The sequence below is a fragment of the Argiope bruennichi genome, chromosome 10, assembly GCF_947563725.1.
Source record: "Argiope bruennichi chromosome 10, qqArgBrue1.1, whole genome shotgun sequence".
Lineage (NCBI taxonomy): Eukaryota > Metazoa > Arthropoda > Arachnida > Araneae > Araneidae > Argiope > Argiope bruennichi.
In genome coordinates, this window is record NC_079160.1 from 8,747,991 (window position 1) to 8,764,538 (window position 16,548).

The following is a 16,548-nucleotide window of genomic DNA, read 5'->3' on the forward strand; positions in this document are numbered from 1 at the left end:
TCTGTTTTGCAGGTGTATAGTTCGAGGGTCGAAACCGAGAAATTTTTTGTATATTTTTTTTTAATTTATTTTAACTATTTTTCTCCATTATTCCTATGGTTACTATAAATTAATCCAAATCATATAGTTCAAAAATAAAATTTAATTTCAAATTAATTCTATATTTAATCGAAATTTTAAGATTCATGTTCACGCACATGCGCAGATTTTATTCCTATTCTTATCATTGTGCTTTCAGACCAGATTTATGCCTTGCTTAAAACTTTTATCTAATAGTCATAATGACAATCTTAGATCCTTCAAACGCTCTCAGGACACGAAAATTGGTGGATAGATCGGCATTCGTGTCAATGAGGTTTGCATATCTTTAGTTCGAGTCTCGAAAAGAGAAAATCTTTTGTATATATTTTTCGTTTTTTTTTTATTATTTATTTATTTTAGCTATTTTTTCCATTATTCCTATAGTTACTATGAATTATTCTAAAACTTATAATTAAATAATAAAATTTAGTTTCAAAATTTTTCTATATTTAATCGCAATTTTAAGAGTAAAGTTCAAGCACTTGACATTGTATTAAAAGCTTTTATTGGATAGTCGTAATGAGAATCTTAGACCTTTGTATGTTGCCGTGTGGTCCGAGTGACAAGCTGTCAATTAGTAAACGAGAGTTCGTTCCACAATCAAAAAACTCTCTTTTCTTTCAATTTTTTTACTGTTATTTTATTTATTCATTATATTTTTAAAATATTAGTTTTAGTAAGAATTATTATTTTTCTTTCCAAGTTCTGATATTTTTTCAAGAATTTAGAAAGATTTCAATCTTTTATTTAAAAATTCATCCAAAAGAAAGAAAATAAAATAAATGTCTAAGTTGTCTCAGTAATTCTGGACATGTGTAGACTTATTCATTCTTTTATATACAAGACTTTCAAGCAGGGATTTGCACCATTGTAAATTATATCAAAACCTACAAATGTTACTTTAAATTGGTTCGTTGGGCAGCTCGTATGTTTCCTTGTGTTCGGAGCAAAAAGCTGTCAGTGAGTAGTCGCGGGTTCGATCCGCCTTCTAAGGATTCGTTTTTTTTTTTTTTAATTTTAATTATATTTCATTTTTATTTTAATTTCATGTTTAGTGAAAATTATTGTTTTTCTTTCCAAATTCTGATATTTTTTCAAGAATTCAAAAAGATTTCAATTTTTTATTTAAAAATTCACCCAAAAGAAAGGAAAATAATGAAATAAAAGTCTAAATTCTCTCAGAGATTCTGGACATGCGCAGACTTACTCGTTCTGTTATACACATGGCTTTCAAGCAGGAATTTGCACCATTTCAAAATATACTAAGGATTGCACATGTGGCTTTAAATTGATTCGTTGGGCTGTTTGTATGTTGCCTTGTGGTTGGAGAGACAAGCTGTCAATAAGTAGACGCGGGTTCGATCCACTGTCTAAGCATTCCTTTTCTTTTTTTTTTTTTTTTTTCGTTTTATTTCAATTTTTTTTTTTTTAATTTTATGTTTAGTGAAAATTATTATTTTCCTTTCAAATTTCTGATATTTTTTCAAGAATTTAAAAAGTGTTCAATATTTTATGAAAAAACTCTCCCAAAAGGAAGAAAATAATGAAATAAAACTAAATTCTCCCAGACATTCTGGAATGCACAGACTTATTCGTCCTGTTCTACACATGACTTTCATGCAGTGATTTGCACCATTACAAAATATACCAAAAGACTTCACATGTGGCTTTAAATTGCATCTTTGTCCGGCTCGTAGGTTTCCCTGTGGGATGAGTGGCAAGCTGTCAACCAGTGGACGTAATTTCGATCCGCGTTTTAAGGATTCATTTTTCTTTTTTTTTTTAATTTTTTGTTTAGTGGAAATTATAACTTTTCTTTCCAAGTTCTAATATTTCTCTCAAGAGTTTTTTAAAATTTCAGTCTGTTTTTTTAAAAATTCTCCTAATGTAAAATAAATAATGAAATAAAGTCTAAATTCTATCAGAGATTCTGAGACATGCGCAGACTTATTCGTTCTGTTATAAACATGGCTTTCATGCAGGGATTAGCATCATTATAAAATATACCAAAAGACTACGGTTGTGGCTATAAACTGCACCTTTGGATGGCTCGTGTGTTGCCCTGTTATCCCAGTGGCAAACTGTCAACCAGTAGTCGGAGATTCGATCCGCAATCTAAGGATTCATTTTTCTTTCACTTTTTTTTTTTTTTTTTTTTTTTCATTTTATGTTTAGTGAAAATTATTTCTTTTCTTTCCAGGTTCTAGATATTTTTTCAAGAACTAAAAAAATTTCCATCTTTTATTTAAAAACTCTCCCAAAAGAAAGAAAATAATGAAATAAAAGTCTAAATTCTCTCACAGATTCTGCAAATGGGCAAACTTATTCGTTCTGTTATGCACATGGCGTTCATGCAGGGATTAGCACTGTTATAAAATATAATAAAATATACCAAAAGACTACGCATGTGGATTTAAATTCCCTGCATAAGTGACTCGTATGTTGCAATGCTGGCAACCAGTGACCAATGACTGGTTGCCAAGCTGGCAACCAATTGACTCATGTTCGATCACCGCTCTAAGGATTCATTTTTCTTTCACATTTTTTATTTTATTTAATTTTCTTAAAATTTCACGTTAAGTGGTAATTATTTATTTTTTTCCTTTCATGTTGTGATATTTTTTTTAAGAATTTAAATAGATTTCCATCTTTTATTTTAAAATTGTTCCAAAATAGAGAAAGTATTGAAATTAAAGTCTTAATTTTATCAGAGCTTCTGGACATGCGCAGACTTATTTCTTTTTTGATATATACATGGCGTTCATGCAGGGATTCGCACCATCATTATTATTCGCATTTATTTTCTTTTTAAATTCGTAAGTTTAAACGAATTTTGGATGAGCGAGATCAGGATAATCGGAGTTCAGATAAGCAAAGTCCGGATAATTGGATTTCGGGTAAGCGGGCCCCGGATAATCGAAGTTTGGATAAACGAAGTCCGGATAATCGGAATTCGGATTAGTGAGTTCGGGATTATGGAATATAAGCGAGATTCGGAAAATTAAGGTTTAGAAATATCAAAACTCCGATAAGCGAGGTTCGGATTACTGAAGCTCAGATAAGCCAAGTTCGGATTATCGGAGTTCAGGGTAGGCGATGTTCCTGTAAGCGAGATCCGTATTATCGGAGTTCGGATTGTCGAGTTCTGGATTATCAAAGTTCGGATAAGCGAGGTCCGGGGAATCGAAACTCGTATATGTGAGGTTTTGATTATTGTAGCTCAGATAAGCCAGGTTCTGATTATCAAAGTTCGGATCAGCGAGGTCAGTGTTATTGATGTTGGGAGAAGCGATGTCCAGATTATCGTGGTTCGGATTATCGAAGTCCGGACGTGGTCGATGATCTCCGATGATCCGAGTTCGGATTATCTAATTTCGGCTATGCAATGTTAGGATTATTGAAGTTAGGATAAGCAAAATCCTGTTAATCGAGGTCCTGATTATCGGAGTTCGAATAAGCAAGATCCGAATAATCAAAGTTCGGATACATAGAGGTTTGGATTACCAAAGTTCGGATAGCAAAGTCGGGACAAGCGAAGTTCTGATGAGCGAGGTCTGGATAGTGTTCGGATAATAGAAGTCCGGACAACAGGAGTAAATCTTAATGCGATCTATCGGATGTTATTTCTCAGTACTGAGAACCTAACAAACAATTTCTCTTCCGATTTTACCAAGCCACTCGGTGCTCAATTTCGATGGTTTTAAACCGTAGAGCCCCTCTAGGCCTCTTTCTCTCTGTCATGATTCAAAGAAATTGAAGAATTGTCCTAAAGATCATGATTATGTAAAAAATAAAACCGTGTCCCTCAGCTAGCGATAAACCCATAATTTCCAACGCATACACAGCAATGAACAGAATGCTTTGCCTTGGTGATAGTGAAAACGCATTATTAAACGTTGTTATACAGCAGAATTATACTAACACATTGATTACTTAAACATTCTTAGCAGATCAAAAAATTTGTAAAACTTGAAGAAATATACATTCATTCTTAAATTATAAAATTCCTCAGAATTATTCATTTTAGAACATTAATAGAAAAGCCTCCAATTTAATGAAAAATTAAATATTAAGATATGCTGAACATTTCTATAAACTCCGTATATTTCAAAACCCATCGATTGTTCCAGTTATATTTCCTCCTTTCTTCTTTTCATCCCGCTATTACCATTCAAATCATTATTTTAGCTCTTGATCATGTTGGGGGGGGGGGTCTCTCAAACCGGCGCCCCGGTGCATACTTCCACCGCACTCCTCAGATGACCGGCTCTGCACTTAATCTAGAAATATAATGAAAAGAAAATAATCCGAGAACCTAAAGTAGAAGGAGTATTTTTAATAGATGAGGATGCAAAAGAATGTTTAAATTGTGCTTTGGCTTTGACTCTCTAAATGGTTCTAGCTCTAATAGCCATGTCGCCTCTCTAGCAGCACCATTAAATATTGAAAATAACTCATGGAATACCTTGCAGGCTGTATAGCTACTTCAGACTAAATCACTTTGATCAGCATCCAAAGTTCAAGTCGATCAGGGATGGCACCCCAAATCTTTTCCCTTGTGTCCGTGTGCGAGCTGTATAACATATTTTGAAGAAATATAATCAAGTGAAAATTTCGAGAAGGAAGTAAAGAAATCAATTCTGGATTCTAATGAAATTGTTTCGCCCGATAAAGCAATGCTCAAACATATGCTCCATCATGAATATGCGTTAAGATACTACAAAATAATTTGATCTCTTAAATAAAACTTGTAATGTGAGTCTTTATAAAGCGAAACGATACTTTAGGCGAGAAGAGTATTGTGATGAAGTGAAATGATGATGTTAGCAAGAAAGCATGGACTCTGTGAACGAAACATAACATAGTAGAAGACTCTTGGCTGCTGTCTATTTGTGAAAGTATCCCGGTCTTTTTTAATAACATTAAATATTTGCGAAGGTATTGAGAATGTTCTGATTTATTTATCAAAATAGACCAATCTTTTTTATACCTTAATATCTTATTATTAAATAAATAAGGAAATACTTTATGAAGATTATAATCAGTAAATGTAATGTAGTGAATTCTGGAGTATTTTCATATACTAATTTTTTTTAGTGTATTGATATATTTTTGAATATTGCAGTAGTTGCTGTATTGTAAAGAATCGTAGCGAAAAAATTATGTTGTATAATCTTGTAATTAAACTGTTATTGCTATTTGTGATAATTGATGAAATATTTTTTTGTTAATTTAGTTTGTCTTTTTTTTGCCTCAGAACATTTCATGAATAAAACATAATGATTTTTTTTTTTTTTTATTTTCTTTATAACAATTTTCGGTATTTCATTCCAGGCTCATTGTTCTTTTTTTATTTATTCTTAATATTAAGTGACATGTTGTGAGAAATATTGATGCTTGACTTCAATGTTTATTGATTTCATTGCTACTTTTCTGTTAATAAGGTTCTATACAAAAATTTACTGCAAGTTATAGTAATGGATATTGATGCCCTTATTGACAGTTGAGGTTCTGCTATTGGAAAATTATCAAAATAGCATGTTTAATAAGTAATAATTCAGAGTGGGTAGTATTCTAGGGGATTAGTAAATATTTTTTAATTCTTTATTTGAGATCAGGATAAATGCCCCAAGATTGGGCATTTTGCTAAAAAAAAAGTAATTGTGTCAAATGATTTTTTATTTATAATTGGTCATTAATTACTAATTGTGTTCAACAAATGTACAGCATTAGGTTTTTATTAGTAAATATAAAAACTATTCATATCTTGCACCAAGCAATTCCTTAATTAAGGTTAAAAGTCAATGAAAAACAAGTCAAAAGGTGCTTAAGAGGACCAAAATAAAATATAAATTCATAAGTGGATATGCAACATATAAAAATACACAAATATCAGTATTCAAACAAAAACATAAATTACTGCAATTGGAATTCCATAAAAATTGAATGTCAAAATTTCATAGAAATAAATATGGATTTAAGGAAACATATTGGATGAGAACACCAATTTTAAAAAATAATGAAGGGGGGGGGGGAACCTCAAGAGATTAGAAGAAAACAAAATAAAAAGTAAGAATATTACTGAATAAAATACTTTTACATTAATGTATATATTCTAGACTATAGTATTTTTTTTACAAATATGAGTACATTTTGCAAAGGATGAGAAAGAGTACATTATTAACAAATGGAATTGGAATAAGTAGAAAACCCTTTATTGAAATGCCAAATTTTTGTAGGAATTTTCTGGTAATCCTGTGCATTCAGGTATCGAAAAATATGCACTATGTCAAACTTCTCTGAAGGAGCACTCCCTGGTTTGTTGCTGAAATCTTTTTATTTACCAAAATCACTATGACAAATAAAAAAAACTGAGTTATTTGAAAAGAGCAGAACAAGACTGATTTTTCATGCAAATTTGTATTTAGCTTTTGAAAGAAACCTTTTTGTATGATTTATTTTGTCATTATTTGCTTTAATTATATGAAGAAATATTATCTGTTATTTTTCTCAGATATTCTTGATTGATTTCACTAATTGGTCTACCTCAAGTCAGGAAACCATTAGTAATAACACATTGCATTATTGATAGTTTAGTTTGAAAATTTCATAATTCATTCCGCAACTGTTTTTGATAAAACTGTGAAGACCAGCTTGCACTTTCTTAAATTTTGAGGAAATGTAATTGATATGACTTTTCCATTTAAGTTTTTGATCTATAAGTACTCCAATATATATTTATTGATAAAAGTAATTCCTGATAACTTCTTGTGTATTTAATTATTTAATCCAATCAGTTATAAGGTGTTTAAAGAAAGATAAAAGGCACTACATATATTACACATTAGATTTTAAAAAGATGCTTAGAATTTAAATGTACATATTCTAACTTGTGATCTATATTATTTAACTGTATACATATCATCTATAGACATTCTGTCTCCAATAATGATAAATATTCTACAAACTTGCTTTTATCAGTTACAAATACAATATGATTTATCACTAATTTATTCTGTTGGCTTCCTTCTGTGATTTAATATATTCATGTCATATCAATGTGTTTCAAATGTCTGGTAAAAAAAAAAAAAAGTCTGAAAAAGCCAAGATTTTCTACATCCTGTCCCACTTCTGATTTTTATTAACTTATTGTGTATTTTTTTAAATATGTAATTCAGTTATTCCTAAGAAAATTTTAAAAAGAAAAATACATTTGTTAGACATTAAAAATTGTAACATGTATCATTACATCAGCAATTTTTCATTCCTGTATAACAGTTAGAATATTATTCCTAAAAATAATTTTTTTACATTTGAAAGAAGTGAGACAATCATTTATTATAATATTTTGTAGAGTACTGCAAGAAACTTGCCTCTGTGAACAGCCACTTTCCCAATAAGAGTGTTTCATTGGAAGCTTCTAATGCTGATTCTATTTTTCAGCTCTAAAACAGGAAATTTTTTTCAAGTTTCTTCGAGAATACTTAAAATACATGGCTACCAAACATTATTAAAAAGGTTTTTTAATGTCTTAGAAGATAAAAGTAGTTGCAAGTTTTTTTTTATAGTTAAACATATTTCAGATTTTATTTAAAACATCTTTAGTAACTTGTGGGAACCAATATTGTTTCTATCTATATAAATCTTGCTGTCTAAGTAACCAGTTTTTTTTTGTATTGATGAATAACCTTTCAAGACATTTTCCTATAATGTTAAGAAAACTAATGCATATTATATTGTCACTATGTTGCACCCTAAATTGAATTTCTTTTATTTTCAAAGGCATCTGAAGAATAAATGACAGACCAGTTTTTATTTTTAACTGAAACATATAAGATTTTTATATATATATGTAATATATTTATTATATTTTTAATTAAAGTTTTGAACACATTAAAAAAATTTAATTATGGTTCAGAAAAATTACAAAATAATGATACAGAAAATATGGTACAGAATGGTTAATTATGATACAGAAAAATAATAAAATATTCTAAAATTTTAATAACTAAATTTATCTGTCTGGTCTGAAATATTAGTTTTTAGAGTGGAATAATAATTTAATGGAATCAAATAACTATTGATATTATAATTTTTAAAAAAATGTTAATGCTGTTACAAAACATTGCATCCTATGAAAGTCCTAGTATATAAAATGCATCCTAGATATTATAATTATAACATCCTAGATATAATAAAATATTTATACATCCTAGGAAGTATAAATATCCTATGAAAGATATCAAAGCATAAAATCTTGACACAGCCCGCAACTTCAAAAATTGAACTGACTTTGCTATGTACCTCATGTAAATCAAGCAGAATAATTTGTGTTTATGGTACCAGTAAATTTAAACTAGCACTTTTATTTCTTGTGATATGTTGCAGTTTATCCAGGAGAAACTACTAGAAAATTTGATGTTTTTTCAAGATTAAAGTTAGATTGCTTTAAAAATATTTTTCTTAGACTTCATCATTATATTTTACTCCTTATTCCTCTTCTATTTGCAGAAATTATCCAATTTCTCAAATTGATTTAATGATTTAGAAATGGATATAAAAACATGGGATGATTTGAATCTTAGCCCTGGTGTGCTTGCTGCCATACAAGATTTGAAATTTGAATCACTTACTCCTGTACAGGTAATTATTTGCAATTTAATATTGATAATTTTTTTCTGATATTTGTGATAACTTGCATCTTGTTCAGTTGGCATTATTAAGTATATTCATCACTCATATGATTATTTGTTATTGAAATAAAAGCAAGGATATTAGTTGCTGATATGTTTTTTCCACTGGCTATATTGAAAAAAAAAAAAAAAAAATGCCCTTTTAAGTTTTTTTCTATTCAAAATATTCTTATTTCAAAAAGGAGAAAACAATGAATTCATTAATAACTCAATTGGTTAGTGAAATTTAGACGCAATTATGAAATATTTTAAATTGTCTTTCTATCTTCACTTGCTAGGGAATTAAGGGAAGGTGGGCTATGAGAATGTATTATGTGTTGATTGGGATTGACAGAAAGCTGGCTATCAAAATTGAGTTTTGCAAAAGTGCTTATTGACAAAATTTGAAAGCTTTTATCAAAGAGATTTTTATCATTTGCTCTAAGTTATTCTATAACAAAGCCCAGGATGATTAATTCAGATGACCCTGTATGTATAATAAATTTTATCTTCTTTGCTTTTTTCTACTGTTGAGGTGTTGTTAGAAACCTACTATCTCAAGTAAAAACAAATGTGATTTAATTGATAAAAATAAAAACAATGTTTTTTTTTTTTTTTTTAAAGGAGTAAATATTGAAAGCTACTGTTTATTAAGTCAGAATTATATGTATAATCCCACATCTCAGAAATAAAAGATTGTTAAAAAAGTGTGTGTGTGTGTGCACGAGAGCGATACCCCTAGAACTCCAAAATGTTGTATATATATGTTAAATAAGTTTGCAGACGAATGACCAACAAGATGACAGAATTGGAATTAAATTTATTTTTCAATGGAAGAGCATGGTTTGTACATGACAGTTTGAAAGGCAGAATGCATTTGTTCGCATCAGAACACAAGAGTGAAGTGTGAAAAATGTTCCCTTTACGTTTTTACAAAGAGATTCTTATAGAATTTCTTTAACTCTTGTCGATTCACTGAAGAGAATCTTTGGAAGGAATGTTCTGGGTGTTAGAGATTTTTATGCCTTCACTTGCAGTGTGAGAATTACAGTGTCATCAATTTTTAAAGTGGGTGTTAGAAAAAATTAAATTCAAATTTGGAACAGGAAGTAAGAGAAAAATTTTAGAATAAAGTTATATAGGTTAATTTAAGATAAAAATTAGGAAATTAATTAGGATTTAAATTTGATTAAGGAACACACATATGTATTTAACATATAGCATTTGAAAAAGATTTGATTCGGAGCTCTAGAAACCAAATTCAAAGAAACTGCAGTTTTTTTTTTTTCCATATTTATGTTTGGGGAATCATTGCAATTGATAGATTCTTATAAGGTATTTTCATGAAAGATAATATTTTGTAGAAAAGAATGATGAAGATGTTCACTTTAAATGTGTTTCTTCAAAAAAATTCGTTTTCAGAATAAAATTTTACAAATATTCTTACTTAATGTTTCTGTTGATATTTTTCCCCCTTATTTTCCTTTTTTTCATAGGCTGCATGTATCCCTCTCTTCCTCTCCAAAAAAGATGTTGCTGTAGAAGCTGTGACAGGGAGTGGGAAAACACTGGCATTCCTCGTGCCCATGTTTGAAGTTCTCTTGAAATATGCTCCTTTCAAAAAATTAGATGTAAGTATTATCTTTTCCCGTGATTAAAGATTATTGAATATTCAGTATTCAAGCCATTATGGATATAATGAATATTTGGTATTCAAACCTTTTGCTAAATAATCACTTTATCCAGATATTTAACAGATATATTTAGTTGAATTAATAGTTGGCTGAAACTAAAAGTTTAATTTTTATGTTTTGTGATATCCTGCGCATTGATTATACTTATGCCATGATTGTTCTCAAGGTTGGAGCAATTATTATATCGCCAACCCGTGAGCTTGCAGCTCAAACAGCGGAAATAGTTGACATATTTTTGAACCGAATTCCGGAATTTACCAGCATTTTACTAATTGGTGGAGAATCTGTTAATGCAGATATTTCCAAAATATTAGAAAATGGGTAAGAAACATCTTTGTACTTTTCTTTAATGAATAATTCTTCTTGAATTAGAAATGTTAAGTAGTTTCAATTATGCTGATTAGTTTCTCAACATTTCCTTCTTTTTTTTACTTTTTACAGAATAGAAATGTTGATTTATTTGTTGTTGTATATTAAATTTTTCTCATTATAAATTATGCTTTATATATTTTAAATGTTGTTACTATTATTAAATTAAGATTTTTTTTCTTCTCTTTTTGTAGGGCTAACATTATTATAGCTACTCCTGGGAGATTAGCAGATCTTTTTAATCAAAACAACACTTTAAAACTTTCAGCCTGTGTGAAAGCTTTGGTAAACAAGCTCATCTTTATTTTAGAATTGATGCATGGAAACAATTCTAAATTTATAATTACTATATGTTATTAATTAATCACATCATATAAAAGCAAAATTTAATTAATGTCTTTCTTTAAATATCACATGTTTTGAATTTATTTTAAATTTATGGGAAAGTAAATATTTAGTTTTTATGCATCCAGAATTATTGTAAATTGAACTAATTATTGCAATAGATAATATGGATAATATGGCTAAATTTTCTTTATTCCTAATATTTTTTCATGTTAATAGCTGAGAATTTTTAGTCAGAGTGAATGCTGATGCAATATCTAAAAATTCCTTGATGCATATAAACTTATATGAATTGAATAAAAATTATTTTATTCAATTCATATATGTTGAAGATTGTTATAAGGAATTCGTTTTATAGTGAAAATTTCATTTGATTCTAACATTTATTTTACTCAAAGAAATGCATTAAATTTTATAATAAATTTCAAAGCAACCGCGTTGATACTGAGAAAATAGTTTGAAAGATAAGTTGGGGATAAACTTTATTTTGTCCATACAAGCATATTATTCATTAGTTGTTCTATGTTGAGTGGTGTTGCATCCTTTTTTTTTTTTTTTTTTTTTTTCAATTAAGACATAAAAATAATTTTTCTTGTATTATTATTACATAATAGATATTATGGATTTAAATGTAACATCTTAGATAATCAATAATTGTAATTTTGCAAAAGAAAATCTTACAGGATTTTCTAATTAATATTATTAGAGATTTGTCAGTGCTTGGACTAAAAAGGAAAATCGATCCCAATTCCAGAAGCGAAGTTTCTAGGGAAAATTTTGCTCACTCTAACAATATTCAAATTAATTTTATGAATCTGCTGGCCTAATTTGGCTACTTGCTGTGCATATGAATTATGTCATTTTTCCATTATGCATTATTATCCATCATTTATGCATTATTAACACTTCAGATACCTGTTTATTAAGCTAACTGTTTTTAAAAAATGCATTTATAGTATGTTACTAAAATATTAAATTTTTCTTACAGGAAATTCTGATATTAGATGAGGCAGATAAATTACTAGACATGGGATTTGAAAAAACGTGAGTAATTCTACCTGTATATTAATATAAAAGACAGTATTTTAATGTGTAAATACACTTAAAAAATGGATTGTCATTAAATCTAGATGAGGTGATTTTATTTGTATGTGCATTCATGGGTATTAGTTAACTGGGATATTTTGAAATGTTTTTTAATAATAATAATAGGACTGTGATTCAGGATATGAGGTTTTTCTAAACAATAACTTTTTTCAAACAATTTATTCAATAAATGTTTGTTTGATGTCATCTGTAAAATTAGAAATCCTTGACATTCATTGAGCTAATTTTCACAAGTAGGATTAAAATAATGTAATACATATCTATTTCATTAAATTAGATTGAAATTACATTCTAATTACTTATAATATGAAAATTTCTTCATTTGGTTGTTGCAAAAAACTAAGCTCACAACCTTCACAAATGTGTGATTATTCTTGTAATATTGAGATGTAAATTGTGTATATGCATATTAGAATGTATTCAAAATTTGAAATAAATAAGTTGTTACTGTAATTATATATTTACTCAAAGAGAGTTGGTGAAATTGATAAAGATTTAGGAAATGAAATGAAACAAACCAAATGAAAGTAACATAAATACATTAAATTGAATTATATTAAATGAGTATTTACTGAAAAAAATTAGTTATTAAACAAGAAATCAAAATTGTCCATACTCAAGCTTTAAGAGTGTCCATGCCCAGTTGCTAAGTTCTTTGTACCAATCTCGTATCCCTAAAATAGGATTCCCTTGTCAATAACTGTCAGATTATTTTTCATTCTTCTGTGAATATTCTGGTAACGATATGTTGTGCTAATACACTCGCGGATATATATCTATACTATTATACACAGGTTGTAGTCACAAAAAAGTGAAGCAAGCTTTCATTTTACTAAATATTACTCTTGTAATATCTCAGTGGAAACACTTATGGATTTTTTAAAAACCTTTTGTAACTATTCTCTATAGAATTCAAATTATTTTCAAATGTTATTGTACCTTTTTGAGGAAACTATCTAATAAAAATTAAGGAACGAAAAGCTTGTTCTGCATTTTTGGAATAACCTGCATATGTAATGCATTCATCAAAAACTGCAAATGTTTGTCATTTTCTGTCTCTCTCATATTGTTAATAAATCTATATTTTTTGGTAGCATTTTTAAACTTCCAGCCTGTTTAAAAATTTCTGTTTTTCTCTATAGAATCAACACTATCCTTGGTTATTTGCCTAAGCAGCGGCAAACAGGTCTCTTTTCTGCCACACAGACGAAGGAAATGGAAGACCTCATACGAGCTGGCATGAGAAATCCTGTGTGCATTGCAGTGAAGGAGAAGGGTTCCGCTGTGCAAAAGACACCAACAACCTTATCTAACTTTTACATGGTATGTTTGTTAGTTCATCTAATAGAGCATTTTATAAATAATGAGTTAATTGATTTGAAGCAATATTATTTCAGGTTAATATTTTAATGTAATTTTTGAAATATTTATTTAGTAGAATACCAAAAGAATTCACAAAAATACTAGTTTTCTTGTAAAGTACTAGCAATCTCATAAAAATACAATTTGTGAGAAACAATTTTTGGATCACTACTTCAAACCTCAACATCCAGTTGGAACTCATTTTAAAATGAAGTGTTTGATTTCTTTATTTCATCTTTAAAATTAATTATTGGAGTATGTAATTAATTTCATTTTTCACCAGTAATTCGTTGTTACGGCTTTTATCAAGTTGAGTGATAAAAAATTTCCAAAATTTTATAATGGGTGTTATTATGCTCTCTTTTTTCTTCATTTTTGAACCATGCTAGAATCGAAATATGTCCCAAAATGGAGTTTTGTGTCCCCAGTTATAATATTATATAACTGGAAAGAAAGATCTCTATACTCTGTTGTATAGAGATTATTTATGATTGATTTATTAAAATAAGAAAGCCTCTTTTCCCTCTATCTATAAAAGTAATTATATATTGCTTATGTTTATTCTGCTTTTAAGAGTGTATGCTGTGGCAGCAATTATATTTAAATCCAGACCACTTTTATAGTACAGAAATGAATAATTTCAAAATTAAAGAAAGTATGGGAAATGGTAATATCCAGCTATGTTATCTATGATAACAGAAATATTCATTGTTTACAATTACATCTGGGAAGTAGAAAGAGGAAGGAGGATCCTATTCCATTTTTATAGTCCAAGATACTTCAAGTTGGCATTTTGGAAAAACTGCACTTGGTGTTATTGAGCCTAGTGAATATGATCCTAACGTATTTATTCAGTTACAGAATATGCTCAACGTGCGTGGTCAGGAATGATGTATTGAAAGTGCACTATAATGTGATAAAATTCACAAGGGAATTCAGCAACATGACATGTAATGGTGGCTTTCAATTCAGGTAAAGTTCTAATTCCTTTCCCATAAATGGTATTTTAGGGATCTCCACAACCAGAAATCATCAGGATTTAAGTTGGGTGAATGAGGAGGCCAGGCACCCAGAAAAACTTTGGATATTACACAATTCTTGCCAAAGTTAGAAAGAAGCAGTTTTTTGACTTAGCAGCCAATGTGAGGTGTTGCTCTGTCTTGCATGAAGACAGTGGTCTGCAAATATTGTAGTTTCTGTAAAGTAGGAATGACCTGCTGTCGAAAAAGCTCACTGTACCGAGTAGACTGAACACATTTATTTAAGACCACCTTGAGGAGTGAGAACTTCAAAGAAAAACGGCCTGAAGATTAAGTCAGTAGTAAATCCAGATCATGTAGTCGCATAATCAGAATGTAGTGGTTATTGGTTCAAGACATTAGGAGTGAAGCCCCATATGCAGGAATTTTGATTATTCGCAGCTCCATCTAAAGAAAAGTGTGCATTATTTGGCCAAAGAATTTGCCAAGCCTCTTGTCATCAACATCCATTCCCGTCAAAAATCAGCTAGCAAATTCATAGCGTGTTTGGAGGTCTTGAAGTTGCAGCATTTGCACCATATGGATACTAATTTAAGATGGATTGCAAAAATTTTTTGTACTGTTGATCACGTAAGTGCCAGCACTTGCTGAAGAATAGTTGGAACTGGAAGCTCTTTCAACCACAGCAATAGTAATTTCTTTGACAGTTTCATTCGCAATTCGTTTCTGCCCTCTCCCTGGCAGCACACTCAAATCTCTTCAAATTTCATAATCATCTTCATCAAACCATTCTTCAACATGGGCCTTTTTGCTATTTCTTTAAATGACAGTATTCATGCGGTGCGGCTAAACTGTTGCTACCATTTTGATAAAAATAATTTTACCAGCAAAGTTCAATCTTTCTTCTGTAAGGGCATGATTAACAATGACAAAGGTACGTGGAATGATTTTTCGGGCTCTGATTGCAAGTCTCTTTTGACTAATTTGCATAAGGCATTTTTTAAGGCCATCTGGTTGTCAAAAATTGGAATTTTTGTTTCTAAAAAATTTTTCTCTATAGTCCATATAACATATATTCCAAGTTTTACCAAAATCCGATAGGCAGAACAGGTTCTAGAGGCGTCTGAATAGGGTCAACTTAATTATAACCACCCTGCATTTTAATTAGAGGTTTAAACTTTGAACAAATTCTTTCTGGATTTCATTAAACATACAGCTTGCTTTCCTGAGATCCACTTTGAAAGTAATGATTTGTGTTAAGAACAAGATTATAATTTGGATTGTAAAACTAATATGAAAATATATCTGCAATTTAAAAAGTTATTTTTATCAATAACTTTAATGTTCTTCCAGAATTCTTAATTTTCAGAATTCTTGTTAGAAGGGGTATTTAAAATATTTTTAAAATCTATTAAATGTAGAAAAAAATATTTATTCAATTAAAAAATTGGTATCATTAAACAGATCATTTTTTGTAAAAATCATTTTTGTAATCAATTTTGGAAATACCTTAATTTTTATTAACTAATTAAAATTTCAGGAAAAAAAACTTCGTGGCACTCTTCAAAGTAGATCAGACCTATAGAGCACACACACATTCATATTTATCGTAATTTAACACTCTGTTCATTCGTTTCGGGTTTGTATGGTGTATGGAAATGCACTTTTGCATCTGAATTTTTGATTTGGACTTTCATTATGATAAGCTCATTTTAATTTTATAAATCATAACAGAAATGCTTTGATAAACATACAGTTATTTTGTTGATCAAATTACTAGGTATTCATTAATTTTCTTTATATCTTTAAGATCCTCCCCCCCCCCTCCCTTTTTTTTAGTCTTAACATTGAGTCCCTTTATGTATAATGAATAACTTAATTTGAATGTTAACATTTTGCACAGTTTTAAATTTTCAATATTTTGCCTTTACTATTTTT

At 29.3% G+C, this 16,548-nt stretch overlaps 1 protein-coding gene across 1 annotated transcript in view; it reads left to right on the forward strand.

Annotated features, from left to right (window-relative positions):
• Positions 1–4,896: 4,896 nt before the first annotated feature.
• Positions 4,897–16,548, forward strand: part of LOC129988259 (ATP-dependent RNA helicase DDX55-like) — a 32,331-nt gene continuing 20,679 nt past the window's right edge. The window contains exons 1-7 of the mRNA XM_056096443.1: positions 4,897–5,019; positions 8,593–8,724; positions 10,250–10,384; positions 10,614–10,768; positions 11,011–11,101; positions 12,150–12,205; positions 13,411–13,591. Coding sequence (XP_055952418.1) covers positions 8,632–8,724; positions 10,250–10,384; positions 10,614–10,768; positions 11,011–11,101; positions 12,150–12,205; positions 13,411–13,591 — 711 coding nt within the window. The 5' untranslated portion in view covers positions 4,897–5,019; positions 8,593–8,631. The remainder of the gene's footprint in view (positions 5,020–8,592; positions 8,725–10,249; positions 10,385–10,613; positions 10,769–11,010; positions 11,102–12,149; positions 12,206–13,410; positions 13,592–16,548) is intronic.